At 37.0% G+C, this 25,096-nt stretch overlaps 1 protein-coding gene across 3 annotated transcripts in view; it reads left to right on the top strand.

The window, feature by feature from the left end:
• Nucleotides 1-25,096, top strand: part of Cntn4 (contactin 4) — a 1,063,047-nt gene that overhangs the window by 859,550 nt on the left and 178,401 nt on the right. For all 3 annotated transcript variants that reach the window (XM_023713310.1, XM_004629525.1, XM_023713311.1), the window contains one exon: nucleotides 20,558-20,708. In XM_023713310.1, the coding sequence (XP_023569078.1) occupies nucleotides 20,558-20,708 (151 nt within the window). The remainder of the gene's footprint in view (nucleotides 1-20,557; nucleotides 20,709-25,096) is intronic.

The raw sequence follows: 25,096 nt of genomic DNA on the forward strand, positions 1-25,096 counted from the left end.
AGAAAGAGATATGCTGTCTATTCATTGGAGGTCAGCTAGTTGAAAGAAAAACTGGAAGTGCCAGGGCATGGTCTAACGAACAAACTATATTACACTAACACTTTGTAGGTGAGAGCTTGCCAATTTATAAGTATGGTGAATCCTTTATAATTTTAGAATTGTTACAATATCTTTGTTACAATAAGAAAATGTAATAGTAACAGGTGACTACAGTGAAGTGAGAAAAGCATGTAAGTTCTTTTTGTCTGGAACACCAACGGAAAATAACAAAATGTCTGTTTATAGACAAGTAGGTAGATAAACAGAGACAGACAGACAGAGGATACACATACTTCCTTAAAGCCACTCTTTATATGGCTCTCCCTGTGCCCTTGTCTAAGTGAACTGCACAGCCTGTGAGTTGTTCCAACCTTTATATTATGAAATTTATTTCTATTCATTTTCTATTGGAATTAACTAACTTGAAATGAATTCTTTATCTGAGATTTTCCTAGTCAGCAAACTAGATGTCTTAGACTATTCCAGCTGTATAAGCTGGGTTTTTGTAAACAAATGAAATTTGTTTCTCACAATTCTGGAGGCTGAAAGTCCAGGATCAGCGTACCAGTATGTTCGGGGGCTGGTGAGGGTTCTTTCCAGAGTTACACACTGCCAACTTCTCACTGTGTTGTCACATGGAAGAAGTGACAAGGGTCTCTCTTTGGGCTGTGTCCCAAGAGTCCTGATCCCATCTATGAGGGCTTCACCTTCTTGACCTTCTGTTCCAAAGGTCCACACAATGGAACATCACCACCTTTTAGGTCAAGATTTCAACATATGACTTTGGGGAGGATGCAGACTTTCAGAGCATAGCACTAGAGCAGTGAAAATGAGCTGAAAGCACCTGAGAAGTTAAGCAACCAACATAGTCCTAACTATGTTTAACATGGAAATGGTACACGCTGATCGACACATGATATATGCCAAACAAATAGGGACAACAGTAGGATTTGAAGGAATTTAGGGAGTTTTGAAAAGGCTAGACTGGCCAGCTGAATCTGGGGTAGCTTACATGTGGACTGATAGGAAGGAGGATCCAGAATATTCTAGACCATAGTTAAAAAGCCTCACAAAGGCCCCTAATTACAAAATGCCCAGGCTAGTTTCTAACACATGGAGAATGCTGTTTTCCAAAAACCTTGACTCAAATATATATATCAGGTGTGGGCAGAGTTTAAACTTCAGCAATAAAGATGGAACATTAATTAAGGATCAATTTTAGAGATTCCAAATGGACAATTTAAAAGTTCACTGTTTAATATCCCATTTTTCTTTCCAAAGCCTCACATTAATATATTTCAAGTGAATTGAAGGGCAATTAACTGTTGAGTGGGTAAATCCCTAGGGTCCCTCTTCAGTGAATGAGGGTAAAGACACCTGATTATATAAAAGTACATGTAAATTAATATTGATTCACTGAAATAAGATATAATATTCTAGTGTTCTATAAGACTTTTTATCCCTTATAGAATACCATAATAACTTGGCTCGTTTGGGTCAAATAACTGGTTGCTTATTATTTATGTTAGAATCATGATGAGATTAAATTGAACAAGAAATAGAGACAAATACATCTAAATAAGGCAGAAAAAATACATTGTTTTCAGCTATTGATTAAATATTAGGAACCTCCAATGCTATAAAGGAGATTCCTTTCAGTGCTACGTAATAGCCCTAAAGTCATGAATAAAAGATGCTTAGGAAGCATTTATTCAATAGACTTGTCCCTTCCTCTTATTTTATGCACTCTGTCTGAGTATTTAATGTATATATAACATCAATATTTAATAGATTAAAACTGCTAAATAATTAACCTAGGTGCTGGGTGATTTACTCAGTGGCTGGCTCACTCAAGACTTTTACCTTAAATTCACTATATTAATAGACCTGATCATGCCTACTTTGAAGGGAATTGTGTTCATTTGTGACTGACCTATTATAATGGACAATTTACTGTTTCCCAAAGGACAGCTCCCAAGTCTTATTTTTCCAGTATTTATTTCCACCATTGGGTACCTACTACTGTAGACATTCTTAGGGCACTGCACAATTCCCAGGAGGATAACCATGACTTCAGCCCTTTCACTCTTGAAGCTATGTTAAAATTGGAGTTAATACAATATTGCAATCATGGGGAAACTGGAATATTCTGAAAATTATTAAAAGTAATAATTCTCTAAATATTAAAAATAGTCTTTCTAATTTATATTTCTATTCATGTTTAATATTTGTGTCTACTTAGTTAGATTATCATATTGGTCATTTTAATTGATAATTGGCTTGTCTAATTTAAAATTTTCTTTCACTTTTCAATACAGCATGTTTATACTGCATTTTAAATTATGGGATAAACTTTCTAAATTTTCAAAATTTGAACCTCAGAGAAGGGTTCAGAAACCTGTAATTCAAGGAAGGAGTATTCTCCATGTTAAATCTTTAAAAGTAACCAAATATAGAAGAGGGACTTAACAAGGTGTCAGGTAAAGTCTACACTAGATCTAAATAAGAAAAGGGACATTAACACACAAATTTGCCTCTGAGTTAGTCTTAAGGTAAGGACCCAGCAGTATTTAAACATTCCTATGCATTAGTCTTTGGACTTCCCCTTTAGTGGCAGAGGTGGAGGTGACAAGAGGTGGAGTAGAGGATGAATAAAAAAATCCCCCAAAATTTAAAAATTTCTTGGGGCAACTACAGGTTGCAGGCATTGAGCTCTCACAGAGATTGAGAAAAAGCATTTGTGCACCAAGTGCATTTTCTACAGAGGACGAGTTCTTGTGCCAACCAAAGTACTTTTTCCAACTTGCCCAGATCATAAAGGGCCATACAACTATTTTGTACAGAGTTTTGATTTTGCAATGCACTGTGCTATCCTCAAGAGTATCTCCCAGTGTCTTCCTGAATATGGCCCGACGTTGCCAGGCCTATATGCAAGACAGCAGTAGCTTCTGTACTGAGAAAATTCTTTTTTCTTTTTCAGCTGACACATAAAACAAAACAAAACAAACAAAATGTATGTACATATCATGGAGTATTATCTGATATTTTGATATTTGTATATCTTGTGTGATGTTTAAATCAGGCTAAACATATCTACCTCCTCAAATAGGTATTGTTTCTTTATGCATTAATACTTAATAGTTTTTCTTTTAGGCTTTTCCATTCATATTATTTAGTATAGTTATGCAATTATGCAGTACCACACCAGTGTTCTACACCCATCTCCATGCTACACAGTAACTCAGTGGCCATTGGTCACCTTCTTGCATCCCTCCCCACCCCCTATACTCTCAGCTTCTGTCCCAAGGAAATTCTTCCTAATGACTTAGTATTATGGGATTCTCTCAGCTGGCATGGTGGAGGACATCTGACCCTGGCAGGACAATCAACTTGCATCAAGTAACTGATGGTCCAATTAAAGCGAGGTGCGGGGTTGAGCAATTATCCAGTTAATTTGGCATTTATCCAGATGATTGGCTCCCAAATTAGAAAACCATTAAGGCTAAGCTAAAGTTATTTCAGAGGGACTTTCACAAGTGCTCATCTGCGTCTAAGTCTGATTTCTCAACTGCCTCGTTGAGCCAGATTACAGAATAATCAAATGTGCCGAGTGTGATCAGCATTTAATGAGAGGACAAATGCCTTTCTTACTCCAAAGTAGTCATCTCAGCAGGAGCTTTACTTCAGTCCTTGTAAAGAGGTAAGCAATGCCCTTGGAGTTCACATTATAATTTGGTACCTTTAGCAAGTTACTGAGCCTACACTTTCCAGGAGGAGGAGGATGTGTTTACTCCCCTTCCCATGAAAACTGAGAGATTACATATGAAAACCTTTTCAAGCCTACAGTGCATGGAGCAATAGATAAAGTTTTTGTTATTTTTTATGTATCTAGTACAGGGTTTATAGGATCTCACTACACAGATTAGACTCATAATGATCCTCCTGTTTTCAGCCTCCCAAGTGCTGGGATTACAGGCACAGGCCACCACACCCAGTCTCCCTCCCTTTCTCAGCGTGCCCCAGGGGCAGGGCCAGCATGACACACCTGGGAATCAGAACTCTGGCCCTTGCATCTGCCCAAGTAGGTACTGGTTATTGTTAACCAGTATTGCACCAAATGCTTGTAAAGCAGCTTGCTACAAAATGTGGAATACACTCCTATTTTTGTGAACCTCATATTTTTCTGCATCTTACAATCATCTCAGGACTTCTTTAATATCCTGATGCTGTACACACTCCATGTCAGCTGACTGAGCCTCTGAGCATAGGGCCCAGGTATTACTCCTCAGAGACCCTCCAGTGTCATGTCAAGCAACAAAGTTCCGGACTACTGCTCTGACTGATCCAAGTAATAGGCCACTGAGTTTTCCTAAAGTATCAGTTCTCAAACTTTATTACGCACCAAAGACACCTAGAGACGATGTTAAAACAGATTGTTGAGCCCTACTATTGCAAGTTCTTATATAGCAGTTCTGAGATAAACCAGGAACTTGAATTTCTAGTGAGTTATTAGGTGATGCTGCTTCTTGGAGGCCACCCTGTCAGAACAACTGTCCTAAAACAGGAAACCTACTCCACACAGATTTTTGCTTTTGAATGTTGAATATAGCGAAATGAAACTTCTGATTAGAATCAAAACTCTGAATCAGAAGTTCCCTGCGTGAGGGAGATGTCAGGGATTGTAACTGTGGCTGGGGACACCGTTTCACCACACAAAGTAGGAACAGAGTGATTTTACAGACTTCCATGTGGGGGACGAGCCAGTGTAATGTAGCGCAGCTCTACTTGCCCAAAGTAACAAACACTGGGGAGATCCTAAAATTAATTAAGTAATATAATCATTCTTTGTCTTAGCCCCCTAAAAGAAATGCATGAGTTGGAGTTCAAAGTATAACTGAAGAATATACCCAAGCATCTCTGAATATTGATACTGTGCACTGTTCTATAATCAGAATCTCTGAATTCTGTCAAACTTCTGTAAAAGCATTATTCTTTTGGAAGTCCATAGTCCTTTACATAAAAAATGATGTGAAATAAAATCCTCTTGAAATGAAGTACTGTCCCCTTAAAAGACAAAAATCTTGAGTCTCCTAGTACAGACTTAATTGTTTATCAGCCAGTATGAAATATGTTCTTGTTTTTCTTTTCTTTCTGCTGTGTTATCCTATTGACTTTGGCTTCCAGAAATTCAGGGCTAATTTAACTTTGTTTTACTAATTTTAGGGAGATTGTTTTCTCCCTCTAGTCTATTTAACCTCAGCCATATCTTTAAAATTTTTCTGTTATATATTTTATATATTTTACCATTATTCACCTGAAGTCTCTTTAAATTAGTAAGTAAATTAAATAATTATTTTTCCCTCCACCACCATCTGGCAACAAATTAATTACATTTTGATATCTGGACCTTGAGAATATTAGAACTGACATTCAAGAAGGGTTGCTAGTGGGGAGTGACATCAACAGAATAACAGAAGAGCAAGCTTTCTTCCTCCGTGGAGACACTGACTTAACAACACACAGAGCGATCATCTTCATGAGAAATCCAGAACCAATTAAGATGTTTTAGCACTCCAATCAAGACACATGTATGAGTGCATCGCATGAAAAGTTATGATTTTTGCTCTCTAGAGTGCTCTTCTGTCCCTAGCATCACATGAAGTGGTCAGCAAAATGTCTCCAACCTGTGCCATTTCACCAAAGAAGGAGAGCGCGGAATGGAAAGTGCATTCACCATTGTGATTTTGTGGGCAGAAGCTGCCAACGGAACTGGTTTCTGTTTGCCTGAGTCTAAATAATGCTTGGCTTGGTCCTGCATTGGGGTCAGCTCTACTGCACACACAGGGGGAGGGATAGAGTGCTAAGTGCCTGCTCACCATCAGGTGAGTTTCCTGCTTCAGCCTCCCCAGTACTGGGATTACAGGCACATGCCACCATCCTCAGCACAAAAATCACTTTTAAATCTCACATAAAATATAAAAATGTGTGAAAAATAGCTATAAATCTATGTTAATGGATACACAACACAAAAGAGGCAATTTGTGTCAATAATGGCAAGTAGGGGTGGGAATGATGTAGAGTAGTGGAGGTTTTAATAGAGTACAACTTATCAGTTTACTCTTTCATGAAATCAGAGGTAAGCAGGACTGCTAGACTCACTCCTGAAAGCAAGCATTATGCTGAGACCAAAGCAGAAAAGGGTCCAACCAAGAGAGAGAACTTCAGGTCAATCTCCCCAATGAATGTAAATGCACAAATTATCAATAAGACACTGGCAAACAGAATGTAGCAAACAAGATGCAGCAAATTCAGAATGCAGCAAGAAGATTATACACCACATCAAGTAGGATTCATGATGCAGGGATGGTTCAACATACTCAAATAATTAAATGCAACATACCGTAATAACAAAGCCAAAGACAAAAACCACAGGATCATCTCAATAGATGCAGAAAAAGTATTTGACAGAGTGCAACACCAATTCATAATAGAAACCCTACAGAAAATAGGAATAGACGGACTTTATATTAATCTGAATAAATAGCCAACATCATACTCAATGGACAAAACCTGCAATCTTTCACTATAAAACCAAGAACAAGACTAGGATGTCTACTATCACCAGTCTTTTTCAACATAGTTCTAGAAACATTAGCCACAACAATTGGACAAGAAAAAAATAAATAACAATAGGAAAAAACTGTTAAATTACCATTATTTGTTGATAACATGATCCTCTACATTGAGGACCCCCAAAACTTAAACAAAAGACGTCTCTAACTAAATTCAGTACCATGGCTTGATGCAAAGTCAACACTCAGAAATCAATAGCATTCCTGTATACAGATAGTCTCACTGTGAGAGAAATTATAAAAGCCATACTTTTCACGATAGCATTAAAAATGAAATATTAAAGCATCAATTTAATGAATGAATAAAAGAAATTTACACTGAAAACTACAGTACTCTGAAAAAGAAGTTTGAAGAGGATATTGGAAAATGAAAAGATATTGTGTGTTCCTTGGTAGGAAAAACCAATATAGTGAAAGTGACCATACTTCTAAAATTATTATACAGATTTAATAAAATCCCAATTAACCTACCAACAGCATAGCTCACAGATTTAGAACAAATAGTCCTAAAGTTCATTTGGAACTAGAAGAGACCTAGAATCCCTAAAGCAATTTGGGCAACAAAGGCAAAGCAAGGTACACCACAATCCTTGATTTGAATTATGCTACAAAGCTACCAGGGTAAGACAGCATGCTAATGGGGGGGAAAAAGAAAAACAACCAGATCCAAGGATCAATGAGAGAGATGAGAAGAGATGAGAAGATGCATAAATAACTTTGTTTCAACTTGTATTTAGATGTCCTTCCAAAGCCTCATGTGGCATAGGTGGGGCTTTTTCAGAAGTTGCTACCTTCTGCTCAGTATCAGCTGTCTCTCCTCTACAATGCCTGTCTGCCCTGCCCCCTGCCTTCGAGCCAGTCAATTATTAGTTCAAACCTCTACCAAGTGTAAGATAATTAGCCTTTCTCTTTTTAATTTTGGGTGTTGGGTATTCTAAGACAAATACACTCAGCCAACTTATGTTTGAGAGAGGGGCACCAAATCCCATTACTGAAAGAAAGATAGCCTCTTTAATAAATAGTACTAGAAAAATTGTCTTTCCACATGCCAAAAATTAAAATTACACCCGTATCTCCCACCATGCAAACAATAAAATCAAAATGGAGCAAAGATCTAAATATTTAAACACAAGCACTAGAGCTGCTGGAAGGCAGAATAGGTAGACCTCTTGTACAGATAGGTGTAGGCAGTGACTTTATGAACAGAACCCTGATTGCACAGGAAATCTCACAAAGAATAACTGGGATCTCACCTTACTAAAAATATTTTCCACAGCAAAAGAAACCACCAAAAAACTGAAGAGACAGCTCACTATGGAAAAATAACTTACGAGCTCAAACAAATGACAAGTGTCTAGAATACATAAAGAACTTAAACAATATCCTACTCCCCAAATTTAAAGACCTAACCCAAAAATGTGCATCTTAAATGATTAGACACTTCTCAGATGAAGAATTGGAAATGTGAAATAAATATATTTTAAAAACCTTCAACAACACTGTTCTTTTGATAAATGCAAATGAAAACAACACTGAGATTTCATCTCACTCCAGGAAAAAAAAAAAAAAAAAACAACAACAACCTATTATCAAGAAATTAACCAAAAGCAAATGCTGGTGGGGTTGAGGGGGGAACCCTTCTTCACTGTTGGTGGGAGTGTAGACTGGGGCCACCACTGTGGAAATCAGTGTAGAGATTCCTTAAAAACTAAAACTAAGGGCCAGGAAGATAGTTCAGTAGTACAAGTGCCTGCACGGTAAGCACAAAGTCCTGAGTTGGGTTCCCAGTATCTTACCCAAGAAAACAAACAAACAAATTAAGTGAGATTTTATTTGACCTAGCTATTCCTGTTGTTGGTATCTTCCTGAAAGAATTGGAATTGATAGCCTCATACCACAATAATATATGTAAAACAATGTTCATAATACCACTGTTCACAATAGCCAAATCTTGGAAATAGACAAAATGCCCAGCATCTGGTGAATGAATACAGAATGTATGTATGTGGGGGGAGGGGTTATACAGCGTACTGCTTCTCCACCATAAATAAATATAAATTTGAGACATTTATAGGTAAAGGGATGCATTTTGAGAGCATACTCCTAAGTGAAATAAATCACACACACATAGACAAATATCTCATTGTTTCTCTGGTGTGAGAAACTGAGAGAGTAAATGAGGATCAAAATATATAATAGATGTTGTAAAATAGGAATAAAATGTTCAAATGAGAAGGGAAACAAGGGAAGGTGTGGAAGAGAGGAAAAAAGAGAATATAACAAAAGAGAATATAAGGAAAAACATGAACAAATCCTTTGTACATAAGAAGAATGAGAGAGGCTGAAGGTAGGGGAGGGGACTCGGGAAAACAGAGGAATCATGATATGTTATGCATAGATACAGTTCTTCTTCTGCTTCTCAATGTGATCATTATATATACATATTATATATATATATAATGTAATAATAATATTGATTTTTAAAATTATCAGTTTGAAATAAATTATCAAAACTTAAGAAGTCTTACATAATTATAACAATAACCTCAAATATATACAGGATATGTACAAATGGAAATGAAAGGCAGTGAAAACAAGAGACTACTATAACAGTCAAAGAAGCATTAATGAATGTATTAAAAAATGGACGCAAGGAACCACAAAAAAGCTGCATGACAAACAAAAAAGTAGACAAATGATAATTTTAAATTCTTCACTATCATAATAACTTTAAATATAAAAATGATTAAATTTCAATTAAATGACAGATTGGCTGTATAGGTTACCAGAAAAAAGAAAACAAAGATTTAACTATTTGCTGTATAGAAGAAACTCAGATCTAAGGCCACATGTAAGCTGAAAGTAAAGATAAGATAATGCGCTCTGTGTGAACCCGAACCTAAGTAGTGGGATGACTGTATTTATATCATACAAATTGATGCTTAAGACAAGCTGTATAAATGACAAAGAATAACATTGATTGAAGAAAATGATAAAATGGTCAATTCATCAGGAAGATGTAATAATTTTATAAGTATGTACATATCTAACATTAGAGCATTACAGCCTTAAAAGGAAGGAAATCTTGCTATGAAATGAAATAAGCCAGTCACAAGAAAAAAACAGAAATACCTCATAGCTTCACTTCTGTGCACTACCTATAATAGTCAAACTCATAATGACAGAAATTACCAGGAATTGGAGACAAAGACAGGGAAATGAGAAATTGTTAATGAATATAAAATTTCCATTTTGTAAAATAAAAGTTCTACAGATCTGTTGCATAAAACTGAGGATATAACTAATGCTAACGTATGGTTACAACTGGCTAGGAAGGTAAATTTTATATTACATGCTCCTTATGTAATAGAAAAGAAGATTTACTAGTGCTTTTGGAACTTTCATGTGCATATGAATTACTTAGGGATCTTGTTAAATTGAGATTCTAATTATAGGTCCAAGGTAAGCCCTCAGATTCTGCATTTCAAATGAACTCAAACTTAATGCCAATTCTTCTGCTTGAGTAGTTTCAGTGACAAAATTTTTAAATTGCAAAATTTGGGGGTCTTTCTCATGGTGGTAGAGTTCAGGAATGTGCATTTACCAAGCTCCACCAGGTGAGTCTTACGGTCATGTAAATTGAGGTTCCAGGTGCTAGAACCTCTAATCTTACATCAGCATAATGAGTGGCTTTCTAATGTATAAAAAGAGACAGAGATTTGGCAAGAGGGCAGTGCTGTTCTGATCATACACCCATTCTATATCCAGTTTATCCTTATGCCCATTGTTAGTTTTCTTAAAATACACTATGAGCCTAGATTAAGAAAAACTCTTACCACTCATATAAAACAATTTTTGATAACACAAATACCAACAACATTCCAGCCCATCCCCAACATGAAAAGGCCATGATTCCTCTAGGCTTTTGGAGAATTTTATTTGTACATATAGCAAATCATGCTGCTTTTAATAAGGTCTTTTGAACATGCTTGAAAGTCAATGTAGCACAAAGGGAAATTTGTACTCTTTTTGCCTACAGAACTTGAGTCTGGCATCTTATTGAAGAAGCATAGTAATGGAGAAACCCTCACTTCTGTATTACCTAAACATAGCACCTCTACATAGCAGTATGTCTCTTTCCTCTGTATGTCAAGGGCAGGTCAAGGTTAACTGAATCCTTTAAAACTGTTGTGCTACCTTGATTGTGAAGTCCAGGAAATAGATTCCTTCAGTAAAGCTATCTTCCTAAAAGTAATACAGTGGTGCTTTGGTTCACCAACTCAATGCTCTCCATGATTCTGGTCACAAACATATCTGGATGAGAAATAAATTTGTCCATTAGGTCAACATCGAACCAAAACATCAAATTTAATTTGGTTCTCATCCAACTCAGTTGGTGACCATAATCATGGAAAGAATCAAGTTTGTAAATTGAGACTACTGTAAAATAAATTGAAGTTCTTTTCTTTTCAACACTGGGTCTATTGTAGGGAGCACCTAGAGAAAAAAGAGAGACCATGACACTTGTGCAGAATAAGACATAAAGTTAAGGGACACTGAACTTGTCCACTTGCATTCTTGTGTTTACTTTGGAGAAGGTGGGGGAAAGAAAACTGGGCTGGATCTAGCTCCCACTGACAGGAGCTGATTCCACATTTTTCTTCTCAGCTCAGCATCTAGGCACTGAAATTGGCCATGCATGCCAATTTATACCATATAAATTGGTCAATTCTTTGATTTCATTAAGACAGACAGTTCATAAGAATCTACTGTCAAAAAGAGCGCATTCCTAAACACCTACCATCATACCAGTTTAGATGATTTAATAGTTTGAACAGGCTAGATGCTCATTCTTCAGTTCTTCCACTTCCTGAGACTGAATTCATTTGGGTCATTTTCCCTTCACTGACACTCAGTGCCTGATTCCTACAACTTAAAGAAGGGAGGTTTGTTTTGGCTTACAATTACATTCCTGGTCAGCAGCAAGGCATAAACAGCACGATAGAAGGGCCTAGGTGGAGGAAAGCTGTCTTCATCACAGTAGCCAGGAAGCAAAAGGCAATGAGAGGATCTGGAAAAACAAACACAACCTTTCAGGTCATGCCACCAGTGACCTGCCCCCAACCAGGACATCCTTCTAATAGCAAGTCACCTACAGCATGTCTGTGATCTAGTCACCTTCCAAAAGCCCCACCTCTAAACACATGAGACTTTGGAAGGACATCCTACATTTAAACCATACGTTTTGACTGGAGCCACCTGAAGACTCATGTGCATCTCTGTACTGGTTGATACATTGTTTCAACTTGAAAAGTTTAGAAGTTTAATTAGGTGACTCGGCAGGGAGCCACCATTCTTAGTTTGTAAAAATCCTCATCCTATGCAAGAGGAGGGCATGGAGGTCCTGTGAGTTGTATACTCAAGCCTCAGTAGCTTGTTTTTATACTAAAATTAGGGGAGAGAGGCTGGCTAGAAGCCGCAGCTGCTGCCCTTTGCTCTTTGCTATTTTCTGCTGCCATGAACTGCTGCTTTCTATCATGTGTCACTCTGCCTGGGAGCCAGCTGAGCAGAGACTGAAACCTCCACAAACTGTAAGCTCAATAAACCTTTCCTTCCTTAAATTTGGGTGTCAGGTATTTTGTTCTAGCAATGAGTAAAAAGTAACTGAGACAATCTCTTTATGCAAAATGCAAGTAGTCTAAAAGTCACCGAAGTCCTAACAATTTCAGCAGTGCTGAGAAGTCCAAGACCAAAGTGTCCTTGGAGTCTCAATGCAAACTCTTACCTGTGAGCCTCTGTAAATTATAAATGAATAAATAAAAGTTAACCATTTCCAAAATTAAAAGGCAAAGAATGAATATTCCTGTTCCAAATGGGAGAAATAGTGGGATAAAAGAGAATATGGCCACAGAAAAAGGAAAACCAGCAGAGCATGCACTCAATCCCGTAGTTCTATGACCACTATTTGCGTCCATTTGAGCTGTCAGCTCCAAAGGGCTTAAACTGTCCTGCTGACTACAGCACTGCTATGAACAAGCCTCTGTTAGGAGGGTTTTCTTTATTGCTTGCAGCTTCTCTCTGCAAATATTCCATGTTACTATTTTATTATGCAAATCTCTGTAGCAGCCGTGCTCTCCATGGCTCCAACCTGTAGGCTCTTTTTTCTTCTGAAACTAAAAATATTTTGCATTTGTTGCCTCTGATATTTGTTCCTGATTCTCACTATAAACTTGGCTAGAAATAGCAAACAGTACTCATGTCACAGCATGAACATGAGGCTCCCTTGAAATTTCTTAAGCCAAGGGCTGGCCAAATATTTCAACAGATTAAAGCACCTGCAAGCAGAAGCAGGGACCCAAGGCTCAATTCCCGGGCCTGCCATGCTGGCCCTGTCCCCAGGGCTCGCCAAGATGGTGATTGAGACTGGGTGTGGTGGTGCACGCCTATAATCCCAGCTCTTGGGAGACTGTAAACAGGCGGATCACTGAGTCTGATCTAGTAGTGAGACCCTGCACACCCTGTAGACCCTTCCCTAAAATACAACAACAACAACAATTTCTCAGTCAGTCTTATTAGTCCACTGTTTTTATGTCTTTCACAAAGTCTCAGGACAGATCCAAAATGTAGACAAAGTTCTGTTAGCACATACCACACACGCTGTTGAGTTCAACTGCCAGTGGGCTCCTGTTTCCAGTTCAAACCCCCTGAATCTGTCATTTGCCATCTACATTTCTATCAGTATTCTGTTTTTCTGAGCTGCAGCTGGAATCTCCCATCAAAGTTGGCTGAAAACATTCTATAGTTTTTCTATCTCCAAGTCTTCCAAAATTCCTCCTGCAATCCAGTTACAAAGGCTTCTGAGCCACATGATCAGATAAAGTAGTGACAACATTCCCACTTCTCTGAGGGTAAAACCATCCATAATCACTTTCCTGTCTCTGGAACTCAATAGCTGAAGCCTACAATGTAAAGGAGGAAGGATGTATGTTGGCTGAGGGATATAGTCATTGGTCAACTGGTTACAAGGCAGAAACATTGTGGTAGAATGACATAGCAGAGGAAAATGTTCACCTCTGCTGGTGGACAGGAGGAAGAGAGTGAAGGGAGTAGCTAGGGCGGGAGATGTACCCTTCCAGGTCATGTAACCACTAACCCACCTCCAGGTCCCACCTACTAACAGCAAGTTAGCTATACCTCCCTCATGATCCTATTACCTCTGAATATGGGTGATTTGGGATACAGGGCATCCTAGATATAAGCCCTAGTAAAGGTCAAACTCCATAGAGGTTAGAGAGTCCTATGCATAGAGCAGACATGCAAGAAGCCATTTACAACCCTGCTTTCAAGAAAGGAAGGGATGTGTATTTGCATAAAGCATCAAAAGAAAGAAATTTCCTGCTTTAAACTGAATCCTTGATGTTTATCCTGCAATACATGTGAATTTACTGAATACTGACTAAATATCTACTTTGTTTAAAGCAGAGTGTTATGACTAAGGGATGATGCACGTTGCCACCTTGAAGGAAGTCACAGTGTAATAAGAGCTAATTAACAAGACCCACCATTTCTCAACCATGGATTTTTAGAAAGCTCACTGTTCCCTCATGATGACTCTTTTCTGTTAACTCATCACACATTTCTTTCACATAGAAAGTTATTCATATCAAATATGACATTGCAACAGCATACACCTCTTGTCTAATGAAGGATAGAGATTTTTATAAGGTTTTAGGACACTGTACCAAATACATTGAACTATCATTAATTTGGATTGATTAAGAACAATGTTGCAGAGACTAGGTATGGTGGAGTGTGCCTGTAATCCCAGTGCTTGGGAGGCTGAAAACAGAATCACTACAGGTCGGATCTGTGTAGTGAAACCCTATAGACCCTGTACTAAATAAAAAAAAACAATGTAAGAACATGTTTTTTTTAAAACACATATTTATTATTTTTTATAAATAGAATAGGTCAAAGGAGGCTTATCAGCATTTAAGAACTAAATCTGTACTTAAGACATAATATAGGAATTATTTGTTATCTTGTTAATTATTATATAAGAAATGATGTTCTAAAAGGACTTCAAATGTTTTTCTTGAAATAAGAGTTCTTATTTCAAAATATAACTAATTTTTAACTTCTCAAAATTTCGTAAAAAGAAAAGAAATCTATGCCTAATCATTTTTGTTGGCAAAGAAAGTCTTGAGAAATCTTGAAATGGTGCCTGTTTTCAAAAGTGTTTGGCAGTTATTGCAGAGCCTGCAATGCCAACACTAAGGAGGTATTTCTTACATACACTGCAATGTATTACTCAGCAATATAAAGGAACTACTGATATACACAAGCACTTGGATGTCTCTCAAGAGCATTATGCTCAGTGAAAAAAAAAATCCTACAAGGTTATATACTACACAATATTTAGTTTTCAGTGAATTAAACCAAAACAGGTAGGGAATGGGTACTAGGACATTAGTAATTCATCATGCAGACAGTGGAAGGAAGAAATCATATCTTTCAGAGTTCTATTAACTGCCTCCTTGTATATGTTATTTCTGATCAGGGAGGCCAGATTTTTTGAGTCAGCCATTATGAAATGAGGAATCCAGAGACAAAGTCTGCCTTCTGTATAATTACCAGGCCAAGTAGGAGAAGCGTGGGTCAATCTGATAGCAGCACTGCCTCCTCAGTGGTGGAAAGATTTGAATTAATGCATTTACTCTGGGTTTCTTTTGATAGAGTGATGAGTTAATGGTTAAAGACAAGAGATCAGTCTAGAGAGACAGCTCAGTGGTACAGTGCCTGCCTGGCAAGTAAGAGGTCCTGAGATCAATTTACAGTACCAAAAAAATAGAAAAAGGTTAAAGTAATATGAAATTCTGAACTTCTTAAGGCCAGACTTAAGAGTCTCATCAACTGGCAAGTGCTACCAATGATGTTTTTAAGGAGCAAATCTAATAGAATAGGCGTGTATCTTTATCCTTTTCTCTTTAGTAACAAAATATCACGACCATGTCATGCCCAAAGTGGTATTGCCACTACATATCCAGATAAGAAGTTATCTATGCTCTGTTTTGAGAAAGGGTACTAATTCAGACACATAGAGAACTTCTGTTTTCAAGGGTACTATTGGCTACTTAAGATACCCTTGACATGTGACTAAGAGTCATTTCATCAATATAAAACAAATATTTGTGACTTACATGAGGGTATCTCTCAGTGAAATGCTTCTATAGATAATTTTTAAGTAAGTGTAATGAGAACCATTGATAAGTAGCAAACGGGGCTGGGGAGATATCTCAGTAGAATAAGCGCTTGCCTGGGAAGTGCAAGCTCCTGAGTTCAATCCCTAGCACTGAAAATAAATAAATAGCAAAAAGTTATGTTTACCAAATAGAGGAATCCCATAGCATGTTTTATTCCAACACTGAGGGAGTGGTGCCCTGTAGTAGAACATGTGAAAAATATTAGACCTCTTAGATATTAGATTTAATGGTCAGGGAGATAGCTTAGTGGGATAAGTGCCTGCCTGGCAAGTATAAGGTCCTGAGTTTGATCCCTGGTACTAAAAAGAAAAAAAAAGAACCTTACATATTAAATTTAGCAAATGAAAGTCTCCAAGGATCTGAGTCCTTCTCAGACTTATGTGAATAGTTTGATCATTGGTTTTGTCTTTTCTGAACTTTAGAAAACCTACTTATTTTATCTTTTAGTTTCACAAATTTTTACAGTGCAAACAAGAGTTTCATCCTAATAGCACTATATGAAGAGATTGCCAATAATTTCTAAAACTGTATTTTCTGTGAATGTCAAACTGAATAGATCCATTTTGCCTTTTCTCTGAGTCTTTTCTGAACCAATATTTAGAGAACATAATGAATATAGAGTACCATTAATGAAACAATTACCGGGCAAGCTGAACAGCATGTCATATGCCAAAGTTGTCACAAAATGCCATAGTATTATGAAACACATTAACACATTTATTCAAAAACTGATAATATTCTCACAATTTTTACCTAGAAAGGACTGCAGCTTATACTGACAACTAATAGATTTTGAAAGTAGGTGTACAAATATACGAGAATCTACAAAAATGGCTTACACAATGATGGCCCAGAAGTGGAGGTCAGATGCGGAAGAGTACGAAAGGGCTGTCTGTATGCTGGAGATCCAAAGGATCCAGTTGAAGGCTTGGAGCCTACTGTAAGGTCCCATGTGAGTCTGTATCAGGAGGCACAGCAGCTGCGTAAGTAGCTGAAGATTATGTATGTGCTGAAGATTGAACTGTCTGCACTGGAAGACTTGCAAGTCTGCCCTGGAAGCCAAGAGAAAATATTCAAGGTGCAACTGAAGGCTAGAGCTCCTCTGAAGAAACAGAAAATCCTCCCCTCTTAATTTCTCTTTTATAGTATCTAACAACAATCCTCTGTAGGGTGGGCACTGAGCCAATTTTGTTGGCTGTGACTCAGTCCTGTTGACACAATCAGTTAAGTACTACAATTAATACTAGTCAGCAAGTTGAGTAAACAAACTGAAGTGATTTGATTTACAATTTCATTTTATTGACAAATATGTTTAAATTAGTCTGGTATTAACATATCTAAAAAGTAATATGTGCATAAATATTTGTAACGTATCTCTCAAACTAGAAGATGTTTTCTGCCTCTGTGTGTCTAACATCATGCTCTTTCAAATCTTCTAAAAGCAATACTATAGTTTTTTGACAAATGTACCCATGCATTTTGCACAGTTTGATTTATAGAAACTCATTTCAAATGCAACAGCAGAATTCCCCTGAAAAGATGAAAAATATCTGCCTAGAGTGGTAAAAATATGTGTGCAAGAAGGTGTGGTTGTAATAAAAGATTTTTATATGGGCAAGATTTGTAATTATCTCAAAAAAATCCTTTGAAAATCTTGAAGATTTGACTTTTTTTCTTTACATTTTTGTGTAACTTTGTATGGTTACCTGAAATGAGAAGGAATCTATCGTGCTAAAACTCTTTGCCATGACATAAATGGGCTTATACAGGATAAGCAGGTAGGAGAATGATGTCACTATAACATTAATAGTACAGTTATTGCTGTATTTCACTAAGTACAAGCAACTAAAGACACAGTCTAATGCACATCAACATAACCAAGGGGGAAAACCCCACGACTGAAATTATCCATTCACTCTACATCCTTCTGCTTGGCAAAGTCTGGACATGAGCTTAAACACAGAGATGCGGGTTGTATACTTTTCAGTCTTCCTGTGATTTGTGCTTATTTTTTGACTTAGCTATCTTGACTCTGTCTTCCATCAAACTGTCTTCTCACACAGTCTCGTCATTTTCTTTGTAGAAATTGTATCTGATAAAGGTAAGTGGTCTTTTCAATGATCCTTTATATTTACTCTTGCTTGATATTTACTGGGATGGTTATTGTTCTATTAGTGTCCTTAATATATAAATATAGAGTAGGTCTAGTATATCTTTTCCTAAGCCCTATGCAACAGCAGAATTCTCCCTGAACAGATGAAAAATGTTATGTAATCCTGCAGATCAAATTAGGAATGTGGTTCTTCATCGCAGAAATATCTACAACTCTGTTTAATAGTTGCATTTATCACTATAGAAGTACTATATGAATTGTGGCCCTCTCTCATAAATTCAAAGTACTGAGAGTAATATCAGTTGACTTCTAGACTAATTTAATTAACTTCACCTTCACATAGTAATATTAGCCCAATATGTACATTGCATCACCCCATTAAAAAGTAACCTTCCAGGGCCGGCCAAATAGCTCAGTGGATTAAAGCGCCTGTTTAGGCATACACAGGGGCCATGGTTCGATGCCCAGTCTGCCATGCTGGTCCCATCTCCAGAGCGCACTGAGACAGAGAATGAGACTGGGCATGGTGGCATGCACCTGTAATCCCAGTGCTTGGGAGGCTGAAAACAGGAGGATCACTAGGAGTCCAATCTATATAGTGAGACCGTGTAGGCCCTGTACTAAATACACTTTTTAACAAAGTAACCTTGCCATCTTAATTTGTTTTTAGGCAATTACTGAAAATATTTCTGTCACAAAAGCATTTAATAAAGATTTAACTTGCCTTCACTGACATTTTATTTTTTGAAATCACTAGCTTATGATTTGGGTATACTTAGAAATTGCCTGCCTACACACACACACACACACACACACACACACACACACACACTCCTCATTGAAGTAATTAGTGGTTCGAAATTAAATTTTATATTCAACATGATTGAAAATTTTAAGCTCTACCAAGTCAAACTACAGAGAGGTAGAATTTTTTAATCCACTCATTCCAAAATTCCTTCTCACATGTTGTTTCAGTTAATTCAGAAGGAAAAAGTGGGGTTTTTTCCAAGGGCAACATTTGTTTATTTCTGTGAGGGTATAGATGTAGTATACTGCTTTGAGTTAAACAATTATTCCTTACTATCACTTCAGGGTAACTCTATAACTGCTACCAATATGAGGGCTGTTTTAAGGTAAAGAACTATTGCTTCCAAAACATCTCTGCTCCAAGATCAAGCCACCATTTCTCCTGTTGCAGCAAGCACTGTATTAGGCACTAGTAGTATAAAGGCAAACTATGCCCTTGCTAAGCAGAAGCTCATGGAGCATGAAGACAGAGATGTTTCAAGACACTCCCTAGCGGCCCCGTTCACTCACACACACAATGTGCTAGGGGCCAGAGAAGGAGCAGTAACTATCAGAGTACGCATGTTTCATCCTGTACAATCTGGAAAACAAATGTGTCACAGAGTGTCATGTTTTGTTTCTTTCCCTTCTGCATTGTGAAAGTTTAAAATAATTGCTTACTTGAACATCAGTGATATTTTTTAAAATATCCTCTGTGAAAGGATGAAAATATGGGATATTTTCATATATGGTAGAGTATACCAATTTATAAAGCTAAATTGATATAACTAATGAATTTTAACATATAAAACTTACAGATTATTTGACAAATTAGAAGTTGTAGACCCACACTTCACTGTAGAACAAATTTAGCATTTGTCTCTGATGATCAAGATGACAGCAAAGTGAAAATTTTAGGGGGCCGGGGAGATGGCTCAGAAGAATAAGCACTTCCTTGGCAAGCTCAAGGGCCTGAGTTCAATCCACAGTTCCACCAAAAATAAATAAATAATGTGAAAATTTTGGACATTAGTTGTTTTTTTTTTGTTTGTTTTTTTTTTTTTTTTTCTTTTTCAGAACCAGGGATGGATCTCAGGCCCTTATGCTTGCCAGGGAAGCACTTATTCCACTGAGCCATCTCCCCGGCCCCTGCTATTTTCAAAGAACTGATGAAATTAGTAGTACAATCATCTCAGCTATCCTGTATATTCACTTGCATGATTTTTGTCCCTTCCTTTTTTCTATCTTTTTTCCTTTCCCTCATCTTCATTGTTTATACCTTATGTTCAGTTTCTTTCTCTTTTATTATATCTTATTGCATCTCTAACATTTTATTTATTCTTTCAGGTTCTTACATTAGGGAAATAATATATTTACACATGCAGGTCTGAGATTGATTGAAAGCAAGAATTAGTGCTCAATTATTTTTCCAATCTTGCATACCTATATCTGTTAATCTGAGCAACACATTTGGTAATAAAAATATGTACTATAATAAGAAATATGTTAATTTGCTATTCTTGCTTTGAAAATCTGTACCATATGTATTGTTGTAAGTTACACTGTCTTTGCTTTTGCTTTTTTAAATTTTACTCTTTAAAATAAAATTTAAAAAATATTTTTAAAAGATGACAAGTACACTACAGGAGGAAAACCATCAAAAAATGATCACATAGTTCTTTTCATCAAAACCATCTCATTTTATTTTCTATATTGTCTTCTAGCTGCAGGTCCAGACTTCTCGAGAACTCTCTTGAAAAGAGTAACTCTTGTCAAAGTGGGAGGTGAAGTTGTTATTGAATGTAAACCGAAAGCTTCTCCAAAACCTGTCTACACCTGGAAGAAAGGAAGAGACGTGTTAAGAGAAAATGAAAGGTATCATCTTAAATGTTCTTAGTATTTAGTTAATCTGCAATAATTTGTTACTCTATTAGTAAAATGGAGAGAGATTCTACTGCCTCCGATTCCTGAGCCAAATGTTAATCAAAGACTTGAAGTTCTGTAAGGAAAACTATAAATTATTGTTCTTCACATTTTGTCTCAATATGGGGCCTCTGTGGAGTACCCCCTGCAGAGAATGAGCACATGATAGCTGTGTAGACTATTAGAGATGCTTAAAAGTGAATGGCTAGAATATTCTCCTTAAATTGAGCCTCATTTCATTATAGATTTGCCCATTCTTCTCTGTCCTACATCCTTTGGCACACACAAAGAAGTCCAATTCTTCTCTGTTACAATTCTTCAAATATTTGGTAATAGCCATTTGTCTCCTGTTGTTCTCCCCATTTTTGAGCTTCTAAATATCTCTAATTTCAAAACTCATTCTTCATTAGCAGATTATTCTGCTTGATTTTTTTTTTTTAAGTACAGGGGATTGAACTCAGGACCTTGCGTTTGCCAGGCAGGCATTTATTCTACTGAGCTAGCTCCCCAGGCCGTCTGCTTGATTTTCCATTGTTATATTTACATCTTTTAAACACTACTTTTTTCCTAACACCTAAACTCTTCATCTGTATTTGCTACTACACATAAGGTTACTTCTGAAGAGCATGTCGTTTAGACAATGCAAATATGTGTGGGTGGGTTACTTGGAGTTTGACATCAAATTGTACAAAATAGCACACATCTCTAAGACCTTTCTTTGACTGTCACCCCCATAAAATGTCTCCTACTCTTTTTTGTAATCTGTTCAATCTGTTGAAAAATGGTAATTATGCATGAGTCTATGTTTGTCACCATCAGACAAGGTTTACCGCTTGTATACATAATGATTTTAATTGACGCTAAAGGTCAAGTACTCAAGGTTGCAATAAGGAAACCTGTAAGAGCGTGTATATATCCACCCTTTACACCTGCACATCTTCAATTTACATATAAAATTAGATCTTTGTGCTGATGATGTTGTCCTTTTTAGTGATTTTTGTAAACAAACCTGATATGGCTTATAGGTGGTGTGTTCCCACACATTAAACTCATAATGTACTGATTCTGGGTCTATCAAGGGACCAGCACAGCTCACTGAAGACTGAAATGACATTCAGACCTGGAGACAAACCTGGAAATCGGGAGCCTCATTGCTTATTTTGCAGCCTCAAAAATCAGGTTCATTTCCTGTTTCACCTCAGTGCTTCCAAAAATGTCACCTATGACATTGCTTTTAACAGGCACCAATTTACTTTAAACATAACTGAAATATAATCAGTGTCCCACAGCCATTATTCTTAATAAGAGTATATTTTCAAAGTTTTGACTTTAAAGTGATTCAAACATACAGTAACATGGGCAATTGACAGACATGCCAGAAAATGAAAATGAGTGAATCTATAGTAATTATTATACTTCAAGTAGAAAGGTGAACTTGCTACATTAATAAATATAGCACAATGGCCTGCAACAGTAAAATGCAACTTCTCCTTCATACCACACACCCCTCATGGGTCTGCAGTGGCTGTGCTTGGCTGTAAGGATGAGCTGGTGGAGCATCACTCTCTGGGCCACTGCCGTTGCATAAGGAGAGGGCCAGACATGCTTGGGCTGTTAAAGATACATGAGCCAAAACGAGTCATGTAGCCTGGAAAACCAAAAGAAAAATGTCATCTATGTGTGTGCCAGAGAAGAGACAGCCTCACACTGTAAGCACTGCTGCAGCTTAACCACTGCTAGAAGATGATTAAATTATCTTTGAGAAAATTGTGTACCAGTATTAAGTATTTTATTTTTAAAATTTTTATTGGTATGTTTTAGATACACATGTTGATAACATCTGGTACGTGTATACAATATATCTTGCTTTTTCCCCTTTCCCCTCTGCTCCCTTCGCTGCCTCTTCCCCTGATTATTTATAAAAGCTTTCTTTCATTTTTTTCTTTCTACTTTCCTTTTTAATCCTGTCTTCTTTTCCTTCACCCCTCTTGTTCCCCTTTCCATGTGAACATTTTCTGAGAAACTGAAAGTATAAATAAGAACCAATATTTATAGTATTAAGCATCTTATAGGACAACTGGATTTAATTGATTGTTTCCACCACTCATCTTACCACAAACATCTGTATTCATTTGTTTTTCCCATTATGCTCTTGATTTGATTAATAGGGTTCAATTATGCTACATTTATTTGGCACTGACAGAATATTTAAGCTGAGGATATTTCCCATCATAACCCAGTTCCTGCTATGCAGCCCCCATATCAACTGGCTAGCCCCAAACTATCTTATTAGCACATTGTTCTCCACATGGGGCTGGGCTCTCACAGCTCTGAACCTCCTTCTCCATCACCCAGAATATATTACCAGTTTATCTGAATTTGGTGGTAGAGATATATTCAAATGTGGCCAGGTGTAATATAAAGTGGGGTGCTGGGGAAATCACTGTGCTTCATCCATGAGATGCCTGCCCCGTGACCATACAGAGAAGCCATTCTAGTATATTTTTCAAGAACAACCAGATAATGTTTAAATGCCTGATGATTACTTTTTTAAAAAATTTAATGCAAGATCAATATAGAACACATATCCCCAGACCAAGTTTACTCCAAAAACCACTACTTTTTAACTTCTGAGAAAAACATAAGCAGTGTTGAACATTGCATAATTTCTGTAAAGATGTAAACTGAGAAATAGTTCATTCTTGTTCCTTCATTGTCAGAGACAAAGTTCTGTTTTCCTACTTTTTTTGATAAAGGAAAAAAATAAGTGGACAAGTAAGCAAAAACAATTATAGATGGGGTTTATGAGTGACGAACTTTACAATTCATGCTTTATGAACAAATTGACACATAGATCAAGACAAAGCATACTTCATCTGGTTAGAGTACAATAATAATTTTTAAAATAGTACCTTATTATCCTTAATTTTTTGAGTTGCAAAACCTTAAAAATCAAAAGGCAAGTTTTTAGTCTTTAGATTAAAAGTTATTAAACCTTTAAGTAGAAGACACTGGTGTAACCCAGAAAAACAAAGCTTTGCGATCAAGCATACTTTTTCCAGTACTTGCACTAAACCCCAGGTCTTTGCTCAGAGGATTGCTCATGCCCAGTGCCCCACACCCTTCCTGAGATAGGGTCTTGCTTACTCACTTAGTTGCACAGGGTGGGTTTCAACTTCATATTGTGGAATGACTGGGATCCTAGCCATGCCCCTGTACCCAGCCCAAGACCCCCTTTTTAGTAATGCTGTTTTTTTAGATCCTTGACCAAACTCTACTAATTAAGTCATATTTAATTCTAATTTTAAGTAACTTACTGTATACAAATGAGTTTACAATCAAAGAGTAAGATGCAACACTTTAAGAATTCAAGTTTTTATCTTGTTTAATCATATGTTTAGGGGGCCTTCTGGTTAGCTAAGTTGTTTCAGTGCCTACTCATGCAAATGCCGTCAGGCACAGGATACTGTGGTTCAGTCCCCACCTCCATGCACATTACCAGACCCACCCTTAAGGCAGCCTGAGCCAGCCCCCCCCAAAAAAAAAATCATTCTCAATCATATGTTGATGTTATAGTTAGCTCAGTAAATATGGATTCAGAAATGCTGACTTAATATTAGCATGTTATTTGAGAATGTGTATGTTCCTATCTTGGCTTTTTCTTTGTTTAAAAATCTAATATACATTCTTACTGGCTTATCTATATTAGGTCAAGAATCTACATGGAAGATGAAAAGTTCAAACAAGTTCTATAGCTTTGTTATTGGGTAGGCAACATAAAACCTTTCGTGTCTTGTATTTTTCACTAGCAATCAGAATACAACCAAAATCAGGCATTTTAAACCAAGAAGGCCTGTCCCAAAGCCCAAGTATTTTAGTCCTCTGCTGAGATCTCTAGTCACCACAAAAGTTCGAAATACTGGGATGAATTAAGCAAATGGGCATACTAACTGAATAAAGTTGATTATTTTTTTTACTTTACTTTATGGCCAGAAAGCCATTGAGGCAAGTAAGATGGGTATTAGGCTAAAGCAAAAATACCAAAATATGAAAGTAGCAGCAGGAACATTATGAATCTAGAGTCCTAGAATTATAAGAAGATAGTTAACCACTGTATTAGGCAGGATGAACTATTTGAGTTGCAAGTGGGAAATACTCAACTCAAAACTGGCTTTACTGTGAAGGGAAATCAATTGGATCACTTATTTTGGAAAGCCTGGGATGGATTACAGCTATTGGTATCGCAGGGTTCAGGTGCTTTTACAGTGCCAGCAGAACTATGGTTTTCTTGCTGAGTCACATCAGTCCATTTCCATTCAGCTGTGTTGGCTCCATTACTG

Source organism: Octodon degus, unplaced genomic scaffold, assembly GCF_000260255.1.
Source record: "Octodon degus isolate 3935 unplaced genomic scaffold, OctDeg1.0 scaffold00030, whole genome shotgun sequence".
Classification (NCBI taxonomy): Eukaryota; Metazoa; Chordata; class Mammalia; order Rodentia; family Octodontidae; genus Octodon; species Octodon degus.